At 39.1% G+C, this 18,966-nt stretch overlaps 1 protein-coding gene across 1 annotated transcript in view; it reads left to right on the top strand.

Moving 5' to 3' along the window:
• The window catches only part of LOC121255618 (serine/threonine-protein kinase TOR-like), an 83,344-nt gene that overhangs the window by 44,205 nt on the left and 20,173 nt on the right, over nt 1–18,966 (top strand). The window contains 21 exon segments of the mRNA XM_041156015.1: nt 1,931–2,033; nt 2,117–2,296; nt 2,362–2,454; nt 2,601–2,636; nt 3,208–3,306; nt 3,397–3,495; nt 3,607–3,769; nt 4,661–4,785; nt 4,912–4,964; nt 6,148–6,271; nt 6,395–6,580; nt 7,455–7,607; nt 7,689–7,794; nt 7,797–7,840; nt 8,167–8,238; nt 8,382–8,516; nt 8,628–8,689; nt 8,822–8,919; nt 9,004–9,113; nt 9,190–9,363; nt 9,435–9,500. Coding sequence (XP_041011949.1) covers nt 1,931–2,033; nt 2,117–2,296; nt 2,362–2,454; nt 2,601–2,636; nt 3,208–3,306; nt 3,397–3,495; nt 3,607–3,769; nt 4,661–4,785; nt 4,912–4,964; nt 6,148–6,271; nt 6,395–6,580; nt 7,455–7,607; nt 7,689–7,794; nt 7,797–7,840; nt 8,167–8,238; nt 8,382–8,516; nt 8,628–8,689; nt 8,822–8,919; nt 9,004–9,113; nt 9,190–9,363; nt 9,435–9,500 — 2,281 coding nt within the window.

Raw genomic sequence — 18,966 nt, 5'->3', positions numbered from 1 at the left:
AACAATTTTTGATGCTGTAGTGCCAACAATTGTTTTGGAGACGTTTTTTAAAAGGATTAGATAGGATGAAAAGTTGTTTGGTAAATTGGGTTGAAAAAGCTTTTAAACTATTGGAAAAAGTACTCTTTGCACCCTCAAACTACCAAGGGTTTTGTGGTTTTCACCTTAAACTATCAAAACTGACACACATCACCTTTCAACTACCAAAATCTGACATTTTGCACCCTTGGTCAATTCTGGCCGGTAAGATGGATGAAAAATAGGTGGCATAACACAATTTTAATGTCAAATCTTAATGGTGTAAAGTTTTAGGGTATGTTTAGACACTTGGAGTATCTCGGGATTTTGTGAATAGTAGTGGAATGATTTGAGTGAAGATGTTTTATTGGGTTTTGGGAAAGGAAAGAGAACAAGTTGAGTAAAAATATTATAAAGTTAAAAAATTGTTTGAGTATACTTTTTTAATATTATTTCTATTTTGAAATTTGTAAAAGTTGTGTTGATTTTTGTGTTTGAATAATGATTAGGTAATGATTAGATGAAAAAGTTGAAAATTTGAAATTGGAAAGTGTTTTGTGTTTGAGTGATGCTTGAGAATGAAATTATGAGAAGTTTTGAAGTTTTTGATAGTTTTCAATGGGGCTAGTTTTCATGTATATCTTGTATCCATTTCTAGCTCCTAACTTGTAAGTAGGTGTTCTCTTTTGTATACTTCCTGTGTACTTGGACTACTTCTATTTACTTGATTCCATAAAACTTTATTTTACCTATAAAAGAAGTGTGAGCTTTTTGATAGTTCGAGGGTGCCAAATGTTGGTTTTGATAATTCGAAGTGCAAAGTGCAAAACTCCTGGTAGTTTTAAGATTTCTTCTCTTTTTTTGCTTTTTGCTGGTTGAATGTAACCTTTTGTATACTTCCATGTACTTGGGTTGTGCCCCTCTGCCCATATAATAAAATTGCTCTAGTTATTAATAAAAATGCAAACTTGCTTCTGTGCACTATGAATCAGAAAAAGTTCTTTCAAAAATCCAAAACCAAAAAAACTAAAAGAAAAAGAGAAGCATGGTGGAGGATGATACCTGCCCCTAGTAGTTGAAGGGGAGCAAGGGAGGTGGGAATGACCTCCCTGCCTGGGGTGGGGGCATCCCCAATCCTTCCCCTCCCTCCTCGTGAGGACGGTGCTAGGGAGGTCTCCACCCTCACTGCACATAGGAGTTGGGTGAGGTGGAGTGAGAAGTATTGTTCTTTCTTTCTTTTGTGTGCACATGCGAAGTCTTTTTTGCAACGGGAATGATTCTTGAAACAAGAATTGTAAAAAAACACAAGTAGCTTATTTGTGTCTTGGAAGTTTTCTACTTTTTCTGGTTCTTTGAAACCATTACCAAACATGCCCAATTGCTTTTTGAAAGTGATTTTAACTAGTTCTGACTCATACGATTAGGCACTAAAACTTGATGAGACACTGTTGAATTACTCTTCTCATCTCCCCTTAGGTGCTGTCCTGCTTCTTAGATGATGCTCACCTTGGAGACCTTATGGAATTATTTACAAGGGCCACCGCATACTGTACCTACTGATTAATACAGTGTGTATGTACTCCAAAATGGATGGAGCAATTTTCATTTGGAGGAGATCAAGACTTTCTTTTTCGACACTCTTCTCCTTTGGACAACTTCTATAGACTTAATGGGCTTAGTTTCCATGCTTTTCTTGTATCTTTTTCTTTTTCTATGCTTTCCTGTACTGCTGTACACATCTTGTTGTACTTGGATATGCACCTTTTGCTCTCATAATTAAATTCGTATTACTTATAAAAAATAAAGTCGGTGTAACTTAATCTAGATTCATCTATTAGTTAAGTTTATAATTCTTATGTTCAATCTGTACTCTATATAAAATTATGATAACATGGTTGTATTAATTTAACAGGTATGTCATAACTCCATATAATGAGTATCCGCAGCTGCTTATTTTACTCTTGAAATTGTTGAATGGTGAGTTGGCATGGTCTACCCGACGTGAAGTACTAAAGGTAGGCACAAATGAACTAGAAGTCTAATATATATTCCGTCTTTGTTTTTTTTTTTGGCTAAGAGTATTCTTGTGCTTCTTCAGGTTCTTGGTATTATGGGTGCTTTAGATCCTCATGCGCATAAACGAAATCAAGCAAGTTTGCCAGGGTCACATGGAGATGTAAGCCGTGCTGCCAGTGATTCAGGTCATATTCAGTCCATGGATGATCTGCCTATGGATCTGTGGCCATCTTTTGCTCAATCTGAAGATTATTATTCCACGGTAGGACATCCACCTTATATATGACTTTTGCTTTTGGCTTATTATAATCATTTCTATGGTTTCAGGTTGCGATCAATTCTCTCATGCGAATACTTAGGGATACTTCACTTGCTAGTTATCACCTAAAGGTGGTTGGATCCCTTATGTTCGTATTTAAGGTAATGTGTGGCACAAGAGTTTTTTTCCTCATTTTTATCTTATGTCTATTTTTTCATTATATACGTATTAAATGTTTTTAACTGTTATTTATGTCGTGATGCCTGATATAATTGTTTTTATCATACATTCTGTTTTGCGAGATTAGTCAATGGGTCTGGGTTGTGTTCCATACTTACCGAAGGTTAGTCTTTTATTTTTGAGAAATAATTGCATATTATTCTACTCTGGAGGATGAAATGTGTCAGCTACCCTTCTTGATGTTAACATATTTATTAGTCACCCATTCCTTTGGAAGTTCATCCTGTTCATTGATGGGATTTGCATCCGACCTGTCTTTCCATCATCTTAAACTATGATATGCTTCCCCGTTTTACTGAAAAGGAATTAGATATATTATGCAAAGGAAAATACTTATGAAAACAAATAGAAGTATTAATATCTTTGGAAGTTCCTTCTGTTAATTGATGGGGATGGCAGCTGTTCTGTTTTCCCATTCTATCAGTGTGCTTTTCTAGTTTAGTAAAAAGAAATTTAGGTGTCTAATTGAAGGGAGAAGACTTATGAAGAGGAAGGTATAATATTTTTTGTGTATTAAGATCTAAACACGGTAGTTTTCTGAGGTCAGCTAGTGCATGTTAAAAACCTTTTAAGATTTTCTCAAATTCTACATTTCCTGTACTTAAGTTTTCTGAAATTTCACTATCTGGGGTTTTTATGCTTGATTCAAATGTGATTGTTACCCTTGCATGTAGGTTTTGCCTGATCTTTTTAACACTGTTCAAACATGTGAAGATACTCTAAAGGATTTTATAACATGGAAGCTTGGAACTTTGGTATCTATCGTGCGTCAGGTATACTTTGAACTAACATGATAGTTTCACCCATTATGATTGTTGAGGTTTTTCTGGATGTCATGTTTTGGATTTGATGCACCCCTGCAGCATATTAGAAAATATCTGCCGGAGTTACTCTCTTTAGTTTCAAAATTATGGTCATCCTTCAGTTATCCTGCTACTAGCCGTCCTTCCCATGGCTATCCTGTAAGTTTGGTCTTTTTGGGTGCAATCACCTGTTGTTACATTGATTGATTGTCTTGTCGTTCTATGGCAATTATCATTTTCATACTCTTATTTGAGATGTTTTTGTCTCAGGTTCTGCACCTAGTGGAACAGCTTTGCTTGGCCCTCAATGATGAGTTTAGGGAGCATCTTCCTGTAATTCTTCCGGGTTGTATCCAAGTTCTAAGTGATGCAGAGAGGTGTAATGACTACACCTATGTTCCTGATATCCTCCACACACTCGAAGTTTTTGGTGGTTAGTGCTATTTAGTTTTGCTAATCATGTCAATTATTGTTTAAAACATCATTGCCGGGATTTCTTTGATTATGGTGGTTCTTGAATAGAGTATCGGATTTTATTGCAAAACTGAAATACTGCAAAAATGGAGATCAATATTATGAATTTGATTTTGATTGTTTGATGAGATTAATGAAGTATATTTGCCATTGCTTGAATAAGTGCAGGGAGAACACTCATTTAATGCAAAAGTGAAATTGCAGCCTATATAACCAATGCAAGAAAATTGCAAGATGGGTGAAACAATGCTCTTTGTTTTTTGACTGTATTAAAGCCAGTATGAATTGAGATCTGTGTGGCAAAACAATAAGCTAAGCGGACTATAGGTTAAACTGAAAACATACTGATAAACACTAGCTCAAATGGCATTTCCTCCCCCTGTATAGAACAGGATAGAGTCCAAGGTCATGGGTTCAAAACCTGCTGGATGAGTTGCTGAGTAAAAAGCTGAAGAGGAAAAAAGTGCAAATAGTAATTAGTTGTGGTAACAATGACCTCAATTTTATTGATATAATAGATTTTACATGCTATCACTGGCAATTTCATTCTATTGGAGCTCTCGCCTATATTAAATAAATAATTTGGGCCTCTTTCCAATGGATCCATGTATGTTTGGCACTTGTCTTTTTCATTTTTTGTAATTATAAATTATAAATTTTTGGTTGAGTTTGGTGCCTTTGAAGGCATCAAGGCTGGTTTCGTTCAGTTTTATGTTTCAAAAGGGAGGAAAAACATAATGAGCTCAAGGTGTTTTATAATATTTTTCTACCATACCAACATGCTTCTCTTTTTTAATTTTTTTAAACTTGAGATTTTTAGAGAACTTTCGGCTTCTGGTTTGCAATGTAGGGACACTGGATGAACATATGCATCTACTTCTTCCTGCACTTATTCGCTTGTTTAAAGTGGATGCATCCGTCGATATAAGAGGTGCCTCAATCAAAACCTTAACAAGATTGATCCCACGTGTGCAGGTCAATGGGCTTCTAGGTCACTTTTATTTTATTTTATTTATCTTTGAAGTTATAAAAAAAAAAAAAAAAAGGTTGTGTTATTCTAGCTGATTATTTAATCATTAATGCCGTACTCCCTTTTATCAGGTTACCGGTCACATATCTTCTCTTGTGCATCACTTGAAGCTCCTTTTGGATGGGTCAGTGTCCCGTTTCCTTAATCCCAAATTAGTCTGTCTCTCTTGTATATACATATACAACTGTGTGGTTCAATTTTATTCCAATCATCTTGGCCTAACCATGTACTGAAGAATTAGTTGCCCTAACTTTTTGGGTCTTATTTAGTTTCCTTTCAAGCATTATAGATATATATTCTATTTTATTAAATGGCTCCCCCTATTTTATTCAATGGCTCCCCCAGCAGGGATCCAATTAGGGAGTTTTGGCAGTTCGTTTTCCCCCATGTTCACGTGTTTGTAATTAAAAGACCATACATGCATAATATTTTTGCTGTTTTACTGGGGTGTGTTGGTGGTGGCTCCACCTGGTATCAGAACGGCAATACTCCTCTCCTTGGGGTTTGTTTGTGCTTATTTTTTTCACTCTCCCCCACGAATCAGTTCATTCCTGCTGCATCAAGGTGGGGCAGGGATCCCCCTCCATGTAACCCACCCGCTTGGCAATTTTTAATATTGGATATACAGTGAAGAGTGTCACAAACTGAGAGGCGTGAATACCAAAACTTCTCATCATTCTCTTTTCCAAGTTTGGTTAGGGAAAAAAACCAGAAACCGTGGAATTTTTCCTGATTTAACAAACCTAAAGTTATTAAGTTGAACCAAAGTTATTGATGGCTTCCAGCATTCACACGCGTGCCTGTTAAGTTCCTTTTTCTTCTCTCTCTTTTTTCCACGCAATCTTTCATTTATTATTTTTGTTGACCAATGACGGTGCACCATGTAGACTCTTCCCCAGTTCATCTTCATTTAATTCCAAGTTAGCTTTGCTTCCATGTGGTTCTGATTTTGTGATGAAAGTTTATTCATTACTGAAGTTCGTCATGCTAAACGGTTTAAGGTTGGGGATAAGTTGTGTTTGCATGGTCTCCGGGATTCTTCGTCATTGAAAAAAAGTTGGGGATAAATCTTTGATCATGCTCTAGGCTTCGAGCATTATGATCTCTTTGATTTGAAATGTACGTATATGTCTTCCTCAGTTTCTTTCTTGCCTGCAAATTAGGAGAATGTGTGATATAGTTTTAAGGTAACGCAACTAGATAAAAATTCACTCCCAACTGCATCTACTACTTCCAACTTTAAGATACCATTTGGCTTTTCTTACCTTGCCTATGATGCTTCAATTGCGTGAACTGTTTATTTGTAGGAAGAATGATGAGCTCCGCAAGGATGCTGTTGATGCACTTTGTTGTCTGGCTCATGCCCTTGGGGAGGACTTCACCATTTTTATACCATCAATACAAAAACTTTTGTTCAAACATCGCTTTCGGGTTCTGCTTCTCTTTCTAACTATCATCTTTGTTATCCGTGTTTTGCAAAAAAAGGAAATTGCTTATATCCGATAAAACATCTTTTGCATCTGGAGATACTAACTGCAAAAGTTATTTTTTTAGCATAAGGAATTTGAGGAAATTGAAGGTCGCTTGCACAGACGTGAACCATTGATCTTGGGGAGCATGAGTGCCCAAAGACTAAGTCGACGACTTCCAACAGAGGTTATCAGTGACCCTTTAGATGATAAGAAGATTGACCCTTACGAAGATTGGTCTGACGTGCATAAAAATCTCAGAGGCCATCAGGTACACTCTTTGAATATATGTCGGAAGAGACATCTCTCCTTTAAATACAAGCCTCTGCAGCCTATGTTACTCCTGTTGTGTACACCATCTTTGTCAAAATATCATAGCAAGCCAAGTCATTGGCTGTATACATATGCACATTGCTTCTATTTTTTTTAGTAAGCAAGTTAAAGATTTATTGATATAAAGAAAGGGTAATATCCTAGTACATGGGAAGAATACATGAGAAACACTGCCATTAAGAGCTAAGAAACCCAGAAAAATCTGGAAACTAAAGCTAGAAAGATGAGAATGTCCAGCAATCCAGTGACGCAAAGTTCTGAAAAAGGAAGTCTTATGGCCATAGTTTTCCTCACAATTTTAGAAGCAATGACCATTTTTCTTTCCAAATGCACTACATTAAGCATATCAGAATCATTTTCCACAATATTTTGCTTGGATGGCTACCAAATTGCCCCTTCCAACGCCAATTTAGAATCCAAACTAGTCCAAAAAGCCTGTAAGATAGAATTCTAGAGAGATCCGAACTATGTACTTCACAGTGGAGCAAGAGATGTTCAACTGGTTCTCCATTCCTCTTGCACAAGCCACACCAAACTAAAACAATTGCTCTTTGCTTTCTTTTGTCAGCCAAGGTAGATCCTCACCATAGATAATTTAAGGAAACACTGGATTATTATAATGGATTGGTGATGCATTTGCAAAAAGAGTGGAGAGACTATTGACCACTTACTACTACTGTGAGGTTGCTGTGGCTCTATGAATGAATTCGTTGCTAGAGTGGGATTAACTTGGTTGCTGTGGCTCTTGGTCATATCTGCTTGGCTTGCCTGCACTTTCTTTTGAGAACCTGAGCTATATAAATTTCATCTAGGTCAATGATGGTCGATTACGCACTGCTGGGGAGGCTTCTCAGCGCAGTACGAAGGAAGATTGGGCAGAATGGATGAGGCATTTTAGTATTGAACTTCTGAAAGAATCTCCTTCTCCAGCCTTGAGAACCTGTGTGAGGCTTGCACAGTTGCAGGTATCACTATTAGTTTTCATTTGCACAGTTTTTTTCCTCAGGAGTTTGGACTTGGGTTCTGATTTTTCAGCTTTTTTGCAGCCTTTTGTTGGGCGTGAGTTGTTTGCAGCTGGTTTTGTTAGCTGTTGGGCTCAATTAAATGAGAATAGTCAGAAACAGTTAGTTCGCAGTTTAGAGATGGCTTTTTCGTCCCAAATATTCCTCCCGAAATCTTGGGAACACTTCTCAACTTGGTATATATTTTTTCTTTCAGCATTCAAGTTATTCCTATAATTGATCAAAGTTAGGGAAGTGAATAAAAGATGGCCTTGGTTACTTAATTACACAATTTGCCTCTTGAACAATATTGTTTGGGCTGTGATAGAGCAGCTGGGAAGTTGGTGACTAATTGTTTGAACAAGGGCTCTTTTTTTACTCCTTTTGGTTTGATATGGGAGTATCAAACCAGATGCGGCTGATTCACTGGAATAGGAAAAGTCAATGGTGGTTTGCTAGGACAGCCTTCCATCATCAAAACTGGCATGCGTTCAATTGATTGAAATTATTAAATGATCTGCAGGCAGAGTTCATGGAGCATGATGAGAAACCTCTTCCTATTGACATCCGCCTCCTTGGTGCTCTGGCAGAAAAGGTGTCATGTCTCCTAATATAGTTCCTGCAATTTTACGATTTTTCTCCAGGAAAAACAAACTCTTTTCCTGTCATGTTTATTTCATCTTATTATCTTCTCTAATATGTTTGTTGTATATTTACTTTGTCAATATTACACATCAGTGTCGTGCATTCGCCAAGGCCCTGCATTACAAAGAGATGGAATTTGAAGGAGCATGCTCCAAGAAGATGGATGCTAACCCTGTCTCTGTAGTGGAAGCGCTCATACACATAAACAGTCAATTACATCAGCATGAGGTACCTTTTCGAAAGTTTATCATTTAACTGCTGCTACCTAATTTAATTTTGATATCCCCCTTTATTGAACATATTTGCTTCCATTTGATTGATGGACGCTTGTTTTTCTAGGCTGCAGTTGGGATATTGACCTATGCCCAGCAACATTTGGATGTTCAACTGAAGGAGTCATGGTAAAGCTGAGCATTCATCTGCTAACATTCATTTTTTGTGTCTGCAAAACGAGCAGGAATGGACCTGTTTTATGTGTCTTCAGTGTTAAGTATTTCCATTGAGAGTGCTCACATTAAATTTCTCTTTGTTAGGTACGAGAAACTGCAGCGATGGGATGATGCGCTCAAGGCTTACACTGCCAAAGCATCTCAAGCAACTAGCCCACATCTTGTTTTGGATGCCATTTTAGGTCTGCCTTTGTTAATGTGTTAGTTTGGAGTCATTCTTGTATGTATTAATTTGTATGAATAATTCATATTTGGGTCTTCTACAGGTCGGATGCGATGCCTTGCTGCATTGGCTCGATGGGAGGAGCTTAACAGCTTGTGCAAGGAATATTGGACCCCTGCAGAGCCAGCTGCTCGACTAGAAATGGCACCAATGGTTAGTTTGTGATGTTATAATGGTTGTTGTCAATATCTTATTGCTCATGCTTATGTTCCTTATGTGGTGGTCTCAGGCTGCAAGTGCTGCATGGAACATGGGAGAGTGGGATCAAATGGCAGAATATGTGTCTCGATTAGATGATGGTGATGATACCAAACTTCGGGGTTTGGGGAACACTGCTGGTGGTGGTGATGGAAGTAGTAATGGAACATTTTTCAGGGCTGTATTATTAGTTCGCAGAGGAAAGGTACACTAATGTTTTACTGCTGACAATACTTTTTGCAATTTTTGAGATCCATTTACAATTTTTCCCTCCAGTATGATGAAGCACGCGAATATGTTGAGAGAGCTAGGAAATGCCTTGCGACCGAACTTGCTGCTTTGGTGAGTTTCTTTGATGAATAATGAAACCTTAGCACTTTGTTTGTAACGTTCTTGCTCTATTTTCATTTTAAAACTTTATCTCGAGGTTTAAAAGAATTGGTGTTCTTTTTTTTTTTTTTTGTGTTTTATATTTTTCTTTTTTGAAAAGTAAACAATTTAACTGTATTTCATGAAGTAGGAAATACCATGAATTGTATTTAATAAACGGAGGAAGAGTGGCCGCCCAAGTCTTGGATTTTGCCAAATTTTGAGAATTATTGTCCTTGGTGGTATTTAATTATATATTTAGGCTTGTTTGGTGCCAGGGTTAGTAGATGTTTGGTTGCAGGCTTGGTTTATATTCCTCTTTCCATGTTTGGATTGGATTTTATTTACTTATCAGGAAGTCGTCTTCTATTGGAAAACAATTGTGGAGAGATTGGTAAACAAGGTAGACTTTACATTAGAAAAGAAAAAAACTTCATTTGTAAGTCATGTGTCACTGTGTTGTTTAGTTTTGAATAAACAGCATGATACAACATTTTGTTTATTTTCAAATGCAAGGGAAGACCATTTTTTGATAAGTACGGCAATATTAATCCAAGTACAGAGTGATGCAGCCCAAGTACGCATGTAGTGTAGAAAAGGAAGCACCCAAATAGTGTGAAGAACAAGAACATAAGTCCATGAAGTTCTTTAACGAGATGAAGTAGAAGGAGAACTTTGGAATTGGATGATGCCTTCTAATATTAGATTTTGATTTGACCCAACAATGAATTTTCCAGCCTTCTTAACAATGACTTGCGTTACTGCCATTGAAGTTGGTCATACTCAGCCCAAGAAATCAGGATCCAAAAAACAGAGGGAGCTAAAGAGATTAACATGGTCTCTTAACTATGAGGGCAGCTCAAGCCGAGAAAGATCCAAAGGGAAGGGGCTAGCACCTTCTTTATGAAGCCCAAAATTGTTTCTTGGAATGTCTAAGGGCTTAACGAGGCTAATAAGTGCCTTAGGATAAAAATTTGCTTCGTGAGTGGAAGGCAGACATTGTGTGCTTGCAGGAAACTACACTGAAATTTATTCCAAGAAGTATCATTCAAAGTTTATAGAGTTGTACATATGTGGATTGGGCTTACCTTGCATCTGATAGCTTTAGGAGGTTTATCAGTTATGTGAGATAGAAGGGTAGTGGAGAAATTGGAGCAGTTCATTGGGGAGTACACAGTGGCATGTTTTTTTTAAGAATGTGGAAGACAATTTCTTATGGGCTTTCACTGGTATCTATGGACTGATGACTTTTATGGGAAGAAATAGCTGGAATACATAGCTGGTGGGACCTACCTTGGTGCATAGGTGGTGACTTTAATGTTACAAGGTTCCTAAGTGAACTTCCAAGGGAAAGTAGGCTGCAGCCAGCAATGATGGAATTCTCGGAGTGTATAGTTGATTTGGGATTGGTGGATATTCCTCTTATAGGTGGAGCATACACGAGGTCTAATTAATAACTATATGTGGTCTAGATTGGATATATTTTTAGTCTCACAAGAGTAGGAAACTCATTATTTGGACCTATGTCAAAAGAGGTTGCCTAGTCTTTGTTCTGATCATTTTCCTATCTTGCTAGATTGTGGTGGTATTCAAGGTGAGTCGGTATTTTAAATTCGAAAATGTGGCTAAAAATGAAGGTTTTGCGGACAGGGTTAGACAATGGTGTTTCTCATATTAGATTCATGGCACCCCTAGTTTCATTTGTTAGGGTAACTGAAAGCTCTAAATCTTTATTTAAAGCTTTGGAATGCTCAATCCTTTGGTGATATAGGTGACCGTAAGAAGTCCATGTTAGAGGAGCCACAAGAGGGTCGGGTCCTTTCTGTGGAAGAGTTATCTCAGAAGTCAGAGTTAGTTTCAGAATTAGAGAGGGTCATTTTATTGGAGGAAATCTCTTGGTGCCAAAAATCAAGAGCATTGTGATTGAAGGAAGGAGGTCGTAGTATGAAATTTTTTCATAAAGTGGCCAACTCTCATAGGAGAACTAATACCATTGAGATGCTGAATATAGATGGTGTGGTTTGTGCGAGGCTCCCACGATTCGAGAGCATGTTGCTGATTTTTTGGAACATTGTTTACCGAACAGGTGGGGTGGCAGCCAAAGCTTGATGGACTAGCATTTGAGTTCATTGAGCTGCATAATGTTTCTTGGTTGGAGAGGCCCTTTAAGGAGACAGAGGTTCACGATGTGGTGGGGAGGATGGTCAAAGACAGCACCTGGTCCTGACGGATTTTGTATGAGATTTTTTCAATCATGTTGGTATGTGGTGGAGGATTTAATGAAGGTGTTTTAGGAATTTTTTTCGGTTGGAAAATTTGAGAGAAGCCTAAGTACCACGTTTATTACACTTATTCCCAAGAAGATTGGGGCATCGGAGGTGAAGGATTATCGGTCCATTAGTCTTGTGAATGGGGTGTATAAGATCCTCTCCAAGGTGCTTGCTAACCGCTTAGGGGAGGTTTTGGGGAGGATCATTACGAAACCCCAAAATGCATTTGTACGGGCTAGGCAAATTTTGGACTCAATTCATATCGCCAATGAATGCCTAAATAGTTTTTGTTTATTTATTTATTTATTTATTTTTTGTAGTTAATAAGAAATTTTTATTACCATGAATAGGCAAAGCCCTAGATAGTATATTAAAATTTGGCAATCAGGGAATCCTATGCAAGCTGCATATAGAGAAGGGCTATGATCATGTCAATTGGGAGTTCCTACTTTACTTGCTTGGGAGGTGTGGATTGGGGGAGAGATGGTGCTCGTGGATCAGATGGTGTATATCCACTGTGAAGTTTTCAGTTTTGGTGAATGGCAGTCCAGTTGGCTTCTTTAACAGTTTTCGAGGCCTAAGACAAGGGGATCCTTTGTCCCCACTCATTTTTTTCATTGTTATGGAGGCGCTTAGCAGAATGATCTCGGCCTTGGTGAATAGTGGCTTTGTGGCTGGATTCTCGGTTGGTGACCCCAATAGGGGTACTCTTAACATTTATCACTTGTTGTTTGTAGATGATATACTAATATTCTGTGAGGTAGAACAAAACCAGATTCGGGCATTGAGGGCACTTTTACTTTGTTTTGAAGCGGCATCTGCTTTGAAGGTGCCAATTGGTAATGTTCGCAATATTAGACAATTGGCTAACACTCTTGGATGTAAGGTTTCCTCTCTTCTCATGAATTACCTTGGTCTTCCTTTGAGGGCAGCCTCAAAGGCTAAATCGATTTGGGATACAGTGATTGAGAAGATTGAACGTAGATTGGCAGGTTGGAAGATATTGTTCTTGTTGAATGGTGGTAGGATCACCTTAATTAAAAGCAATCTGTCTAATTTACCAACATATTTCTTATCTTTATTCCCAATTCCAGCAAGTGTGCCTACCCATATTGAGAAACTTCATCGCAACTTCCTTTGGAGCAGTTTGGAGGAGGATTTCAAATTCCATCTGGTTAAGTGAGATAATGTATACTCCCCAATCTCTTATGATGGGTTGGGAATTAGAAATCTAAGAATTTCCAATCGGGTTTTACTTGGAAAATGGTTGTCGCAATATAATATGGAACTGGAAGCCTTATGAAAGTTAGTGATTGACTGCAAATATGGAGGTTTGTAATTGTTGGAGGGGAGGGGGGGATGGAGTACTAGGGAGGTATGTGGGGTTTATGGAGTGGGAGTTTGGAAGCACATTAGACGAGGGTGGGGGGTTTTTGCTCGTCACACTAGATTTGTGTTGGGAGATGGCTCTAGAATAAAATTTTGGAGCGACTTGTGAGTTGTGAGTGTGGTGATAACGCCCTTAAGGACTCATTCCTTTTAGTTTTCAGGATTGCATGTGAGAAAGAAATGGCTGATTTTATGGAGATATCTGGAGACCTAGTCCAATGGAACGTGAACTTCATTAGGGCGGCCCAAGATTGGGAGGTAGGCAGCTTTGAGGATTTCTTTAGTCTTCTATACTCCATGAGACCAAGCACTCATGGATCTGACACGTTGTGGTGGGTACCCGCAGAAAAAAGGTACATTTTCAGTTCACTCTTTCTACAAGTCTTCACACAATCGTAGAATAATCATTTTCTATGGAAAAGGATCTGGCAAAATAAGGCTGTCAACGGACAGCTTTGCTGTCCACACTTCTTTCCTTATTTTAGCCCACAATTGTTTCCTTATTTCTCCATTCATTATTCTGTACAATTAGCATACATTATTTGACAGATTATAGTTTACATGTATAGGGCTAGAATCATGCGGGAACTTATTTGCTTTCCATGTGTAGCATTCTTGTAAAGTCTATATATATAATATACAGAACTCAAGGCCATTCAATTTCAGCCATTCTCACGAACTTGACATGGTATCAAGAGCCGTCGACTAAAAACTGCTGATCTTTCGAATTTTTTTTTTCTCTTCTCTCGGCTTTGGTGTCTCTGTGCAGTTTCGACGTGCACTTCTTCTTCTCAGTGGCTTCTGTGCTAGTTCCGACGTGAACCTTCTCTGTTTCGGTGGTCTCTGTGTTGTTTTTGGGTGTCTCCGACGTCATCTTCTCTGTCTTTCGGTGCAAGTCTATTCTCTGGGTCGTTTTTTTTTCGGTGCAACTCTTTCGGTGGTCTGTATCGGTGGTCTACAGACACGGTGGCCGTCGGTGTAGTCTTTCCTGGTCTTTTTCGGCATCTCTATGGTGGCTGAGTGGCTCTCGGAACAGTCCTCTGTGGCTGTTAGCAGGTGCTGTGCGACGCATCTTGCAGGTTTTGGTTCTTCGGTCTGATGTTTGTTTGTTGCTTACAAATTTTTTTTTTGGTGCTCTTGCTTCTCGGAACCATTAATATTGGGTGCTATTTGCTTCTCGGCTTTGGTTCTTTTTTGGTTATTTCAGCCTTTTCGTTATTTTTTGGCTTTTGTCTCGGTTTTCATTTATTTACCATGGATTCTGCACCCGTGTGCGTCAAGTTTACGGGCAAAAATTACTCTACTTGGGCTTTTCAATTTGAACTTTTCCTCAAGGGAAAAGATTTTTGGCGCCATATTGATGGCACAGATTGTGCACCTAATCCTGATAAATCCAAGGATCCAGTCTCTTCTCTTTCATGAGCAGTGCTTGATGCTCGGATTATGTCTTGGCTCGGTCGAGCCACATATTGTCATCAACTTGCGGCCTCATCGCACCACACAATCCATGTGGACTTACTTCAAGAGGGTTTATCATCAAGATAATGCTGCTCGTCGTTTTCAGTTAGAGCATGCGATTGCCACGTTTCAGCATGACACTCTTTCCATCCAAGATTACTATTCGGGTTTTATGACACTTTGGAATGAATATGCTGATCTGGTTACTACGAATGTTCCTGATGCCACTCTTTCCATTATTCAGAAACTTCACGAGACTAGTCGTCGTGATCAGTTTCTACGTCCCGAATTTGAATCTGTTTGTTCCTCCTGCTGAATCGCTCTCTTGTTCCCTCTCTTGATGTGTGTTTTGGTGAGTTACTTCGCGAAGAAGAACGTCTTAATACTCAAGCTACTATGGAGCATTCCCCTGGTAGTTCAGGATCGACCACTGTGGCTTATGCTGCCCAAAGACGAGGACCACCTGTGAATTCTAAGAACTTGCAGTGTTTCTGCTGCAAGGAATATGGACATATTGCTACCAATTGTCCTAAGAAATACTGCTCTTATTGCAAGAAGAAGGGTCACATTATCAAAGAATGTCGTATCCGCCCCCAGAATCATCAGGCCCAGGCATTTCAGACTTCTGTTATTGTACCCTCCGCAGCTCTTGGCTCTCCTTCCAATGATTCCTCAGTTCCTGCACCTCCTGCAACGAATTACTACACACCCGACATGGTGCAACAGATGCTGATTTCAGCTTTATCAACAATGGGGTTCCAAGGTAACACTTCTACTAAACTTTGGTACGTGGACTCGGGTGCCTCTAAGCACATGACAAATACTCCCACTGCTCTATGTCATGTTCAGCCCTACGCTGGTCAATCTGCTATTCAGATTGCAAATGGCAGTTCTTTGCCAATCGCTACTGTCGGAGATGCCTCTTCTAAGTTCACTGATGTATTTCTTGCTTCTCAGCTTTCCACGAATCTTATTTCTGTTGGTCAATTAGTTGATAACAATTGTGTTAATTTTTTTGGTGATGGTTATGTTGTGCAGGACCAGGTAACGGGGGAGCCAACCACGAAGGGACCTAAAGTGGGGCGCTTGTTTCCACTAGTTTTGCTTGTTCCAGTTTTTTCTCCAGTTTCTTCTATTAAGTCTTTTGCTTGTAATAATGTTTCAGATCTTAGTATGGTGTGGCATCGCCATTTAGGCCATCCCAATACTCAGATATTATCTCATGTATTGAACTCTGGTTTACTTGGTAATAAAGATCGTTCTTCTTTATCTCTTGAGTGTGCTTCTTGCAAACTTGGTAAAAGCAAAACTCTTCCCTTCACTTTGCATGCTAGTAGAGCATCTCATTGCTTTGATATTATCCATAGTGATGTTTGGAGACCTTCCCCAATTAGTTCACATGAAAATTTTAAATACTATGTGACTTTCATTGATGATCATAGTAGATTTACTTGGGTCTACCTTCTTCGCTCCAAATCTGAGGTCTTTCGTACTTTCACTGAGTTTTTAGCGTATGTTGACAATCAATTTTCTGCTTCTATTAAGACATTACGCACAGATTCTGGTGGTGAATATTTGTCTACTGAGTTTCAAGCGTTCTTGGCTTCTAAGGGTATTATTCATCAATGTTTATGTCCCTCTACTCCTCAACAAAATGGAGTAGCCGAACGCAAAAATCATCATCTCTTAGATGTGGTACGTACTCTCTTGTTAAAGTCTTCTGTTCCATCCATGTTTTGGGTAGAGGCTCTGAAAATTGCTACTCACTTGATTAATCGTTTACCTTCTCAAGTTCTACATATGGAGTCTCCTTATTTCCGCTTATTTGCTAAGCAACCTAGTTATGATAACCTTCGTACCTTTGGTTGTGTATGTTTTGTTCATTTACCTCCTCATGAGCGACATAAATTATCTGCTCAATCTGTCCGATGTGCTTTCTTGGGATATAATGTGTGTCAAAAGGGATTTGTTTGCTACGATCCTACATTACATCTTACACACATTTTTAGGAATGTTATTTTCTTTGAAGATCAACATTTCTTTCCTGTGTCCTCGGTGCCTCTTCTTCTACTGTGGTTCTTACCTCCTTTGAGCAGCAGTTCTCAGATCTTCATCCAGTCAGTTCTCGCTTTAAACCAGGTATTGTGTATATGAGACATTCCCTCCCATAGTCGCTTCCGGTGGCTCACCCAATATCTGATCCTACCACGCTCCAGATTCAGTCAGTTGCAGCACCTCCAGCGCCTTTGGTACGTCGCTCTCCTCGAGTGTCTGTACCCCCGGATAGGTATGGATTTCCCTCTTCCAGTTCTGGCAATTCTATTTCAGCTCTTATTGCTGGATTGTCCAATTTTGATATTCCCACATGCTACTCACACGCTGCCAAGCATGATTGTTGGCAACAAGCTATGCAGGAAGAAATTGCCGCTCTAGAGGCCAATCACACCTGGGACATTGAGCCATGTCCTCCCACTATTGTTCCTCTGGGTTGCAAATGGGTTTACTCAGTCAAGGTCCGATCTGATGGAAGTTTGGATCGTTACAAAGCTCGGCTTGTTAAACTTGGGAATAATCAGGAATATGGTGTCAATTATGAAGAGACCTTTGCTCCTGTGTCTAAAATGACTACTGTTCGTACGATTTTAGCTCTTGCTACTTCCAGTGATTGGCCACTACATCAGATGGATGTCAAAAATGCTTTTCTTCATGGGGATCTTAAAGAGTGTATTTATATGAAGCCACCCTCGAGATTGTTTCCCTCTCCGACTTCACATGTGTGTAAGCTTCGTCTCTCTCTTTATGATCTCAAACAGGCTCTGAGGGCCTGGTTTGATAAATTCCGCACCACTTTATTACAATTTTCATTCAAGCAGAGCAAGTATGACACTTCCTTGTTTCTTCGAAAATCAGACATGGGTATTGTTATTCTTTTTGTTTATGTTGATGATATTGTGATCACTGGTTCCAATTCTACTTTACTTGGCCAGCTCAAGACTCATCTCTCAGAGTCTTTTCATATGAAAGATCTTGGGTCTCTCACATATTTTCTTGGTCTTGAGGTGCATCGTAGTCCTTCTGGTATTTCCCTCAAACAACATAAGTATGCTAATGACTTGGTTGCTACAGCTGGCCTACAAGAGGCTACTTCTGTTGATACTCCCATGGAATTAAATGTCAAGCTTCGCAAAGAGGAGGGTGACTTACTTGCTGATCCCAGTTTGTACCGAAAGTTGGTGGGTAGCCTTGTTTATCTCACCATTACTAGACCGGACATTTCTTTTGCTGTATAGCAAGTCAGCCAGTTTCTTCAGACTCCTCGTCATTTTCATTTGGCTGCTGTCCGTAGGATCATACGCTATGTTCACGGCACTTCTGCCCATGGCTTATTCTTCCCTGCAAGCAATTCTACTCGCCTTGCTTTTTATAGTGATGCTGATTGGGCTGGTTGTGCAGATACCCGTCACTCCATCACTGGTTGGTGTGTGTTCTTAGGTGATGCATTGATCTACTGGAAGAGTAAGAAGCAAGACAGAGTCTCTAAGTCATCTACGGAATCTGAGTACCGGGCGATGTCTCTTGCTTGTTCTGAAATAATTTCGCTTCGAGGTTTGCTTGCTGAGCTAGATGTTGCTAAAACCTATCCTACACCTCTACATGCCGATAATACAAGTGCTATTCAGATCACGGCCAATCCTGTCTATCATGAGCGCACAAAGCATATTGTAGTGGATTGTCACTCTATTCGTGAAGCCTTTGAAGCTCGTGTTATCACTCTTCCACATATTTCCACTGAACTACAAATTGCTGATATCTTCACCAAGGCTCTCACTCGTCATCGACATTGCTTCCTAAGTAGCAAATTGATGCTTATTGATCAACCTGTATCAATTTGAGGGGGGCTGTCAACGGACAGCTTTGCTGTCCACACTTCTTTCCTTATTTTAGCCCACAATTGTTTCCTTATTTCTCCATTCATTATTCTGTACAGTTAGCATACATTATTTGACAGATTATAGTTTACATGTATAGGGCTAGAATCATGCGGGAACTTATTTGCTTTCCATGTATAGCATTTTTGTAAAGTCTATATATATAATATACAGAACTCAAGGCCATTCAATTTCAGCCATTCTCACGAACTTGACAAAGGCGCCTCCCAAAGCAGCATTTTTTGCTTGGACAGCTTCTCTGGGTAAGATTTTAATGATGGATAACTTACGTAAATGGGTGATTATAGTAGATTGGTGTTGTATATGCAAGAAAAGTGGGGAGACTGTGGATTATCTTCTATTGCATTTTGAGGTTGCTAGAGCGTTATGGGA

This window comes from Juglans microcarpa x Juglans regia, chromosome 3D (assembly GCF_004785595.1).
Source record: "Juglans microcarpa x Juglans regia isolate MS1-56 chromosome 3D, Jm3101_v1.0, whole genome shotgun sequence".
Classification (NCBI taxonomy): Eukaryota; Viridiplantae; Streptophyta; class Magnoliopsida; order Fagales; family Juglandaceae; genus Juglans; species Juglans microcarpa x Juglans regia.
This window is presented reverse-complemented; position numbering and strand designations above follow the sequence as displayed.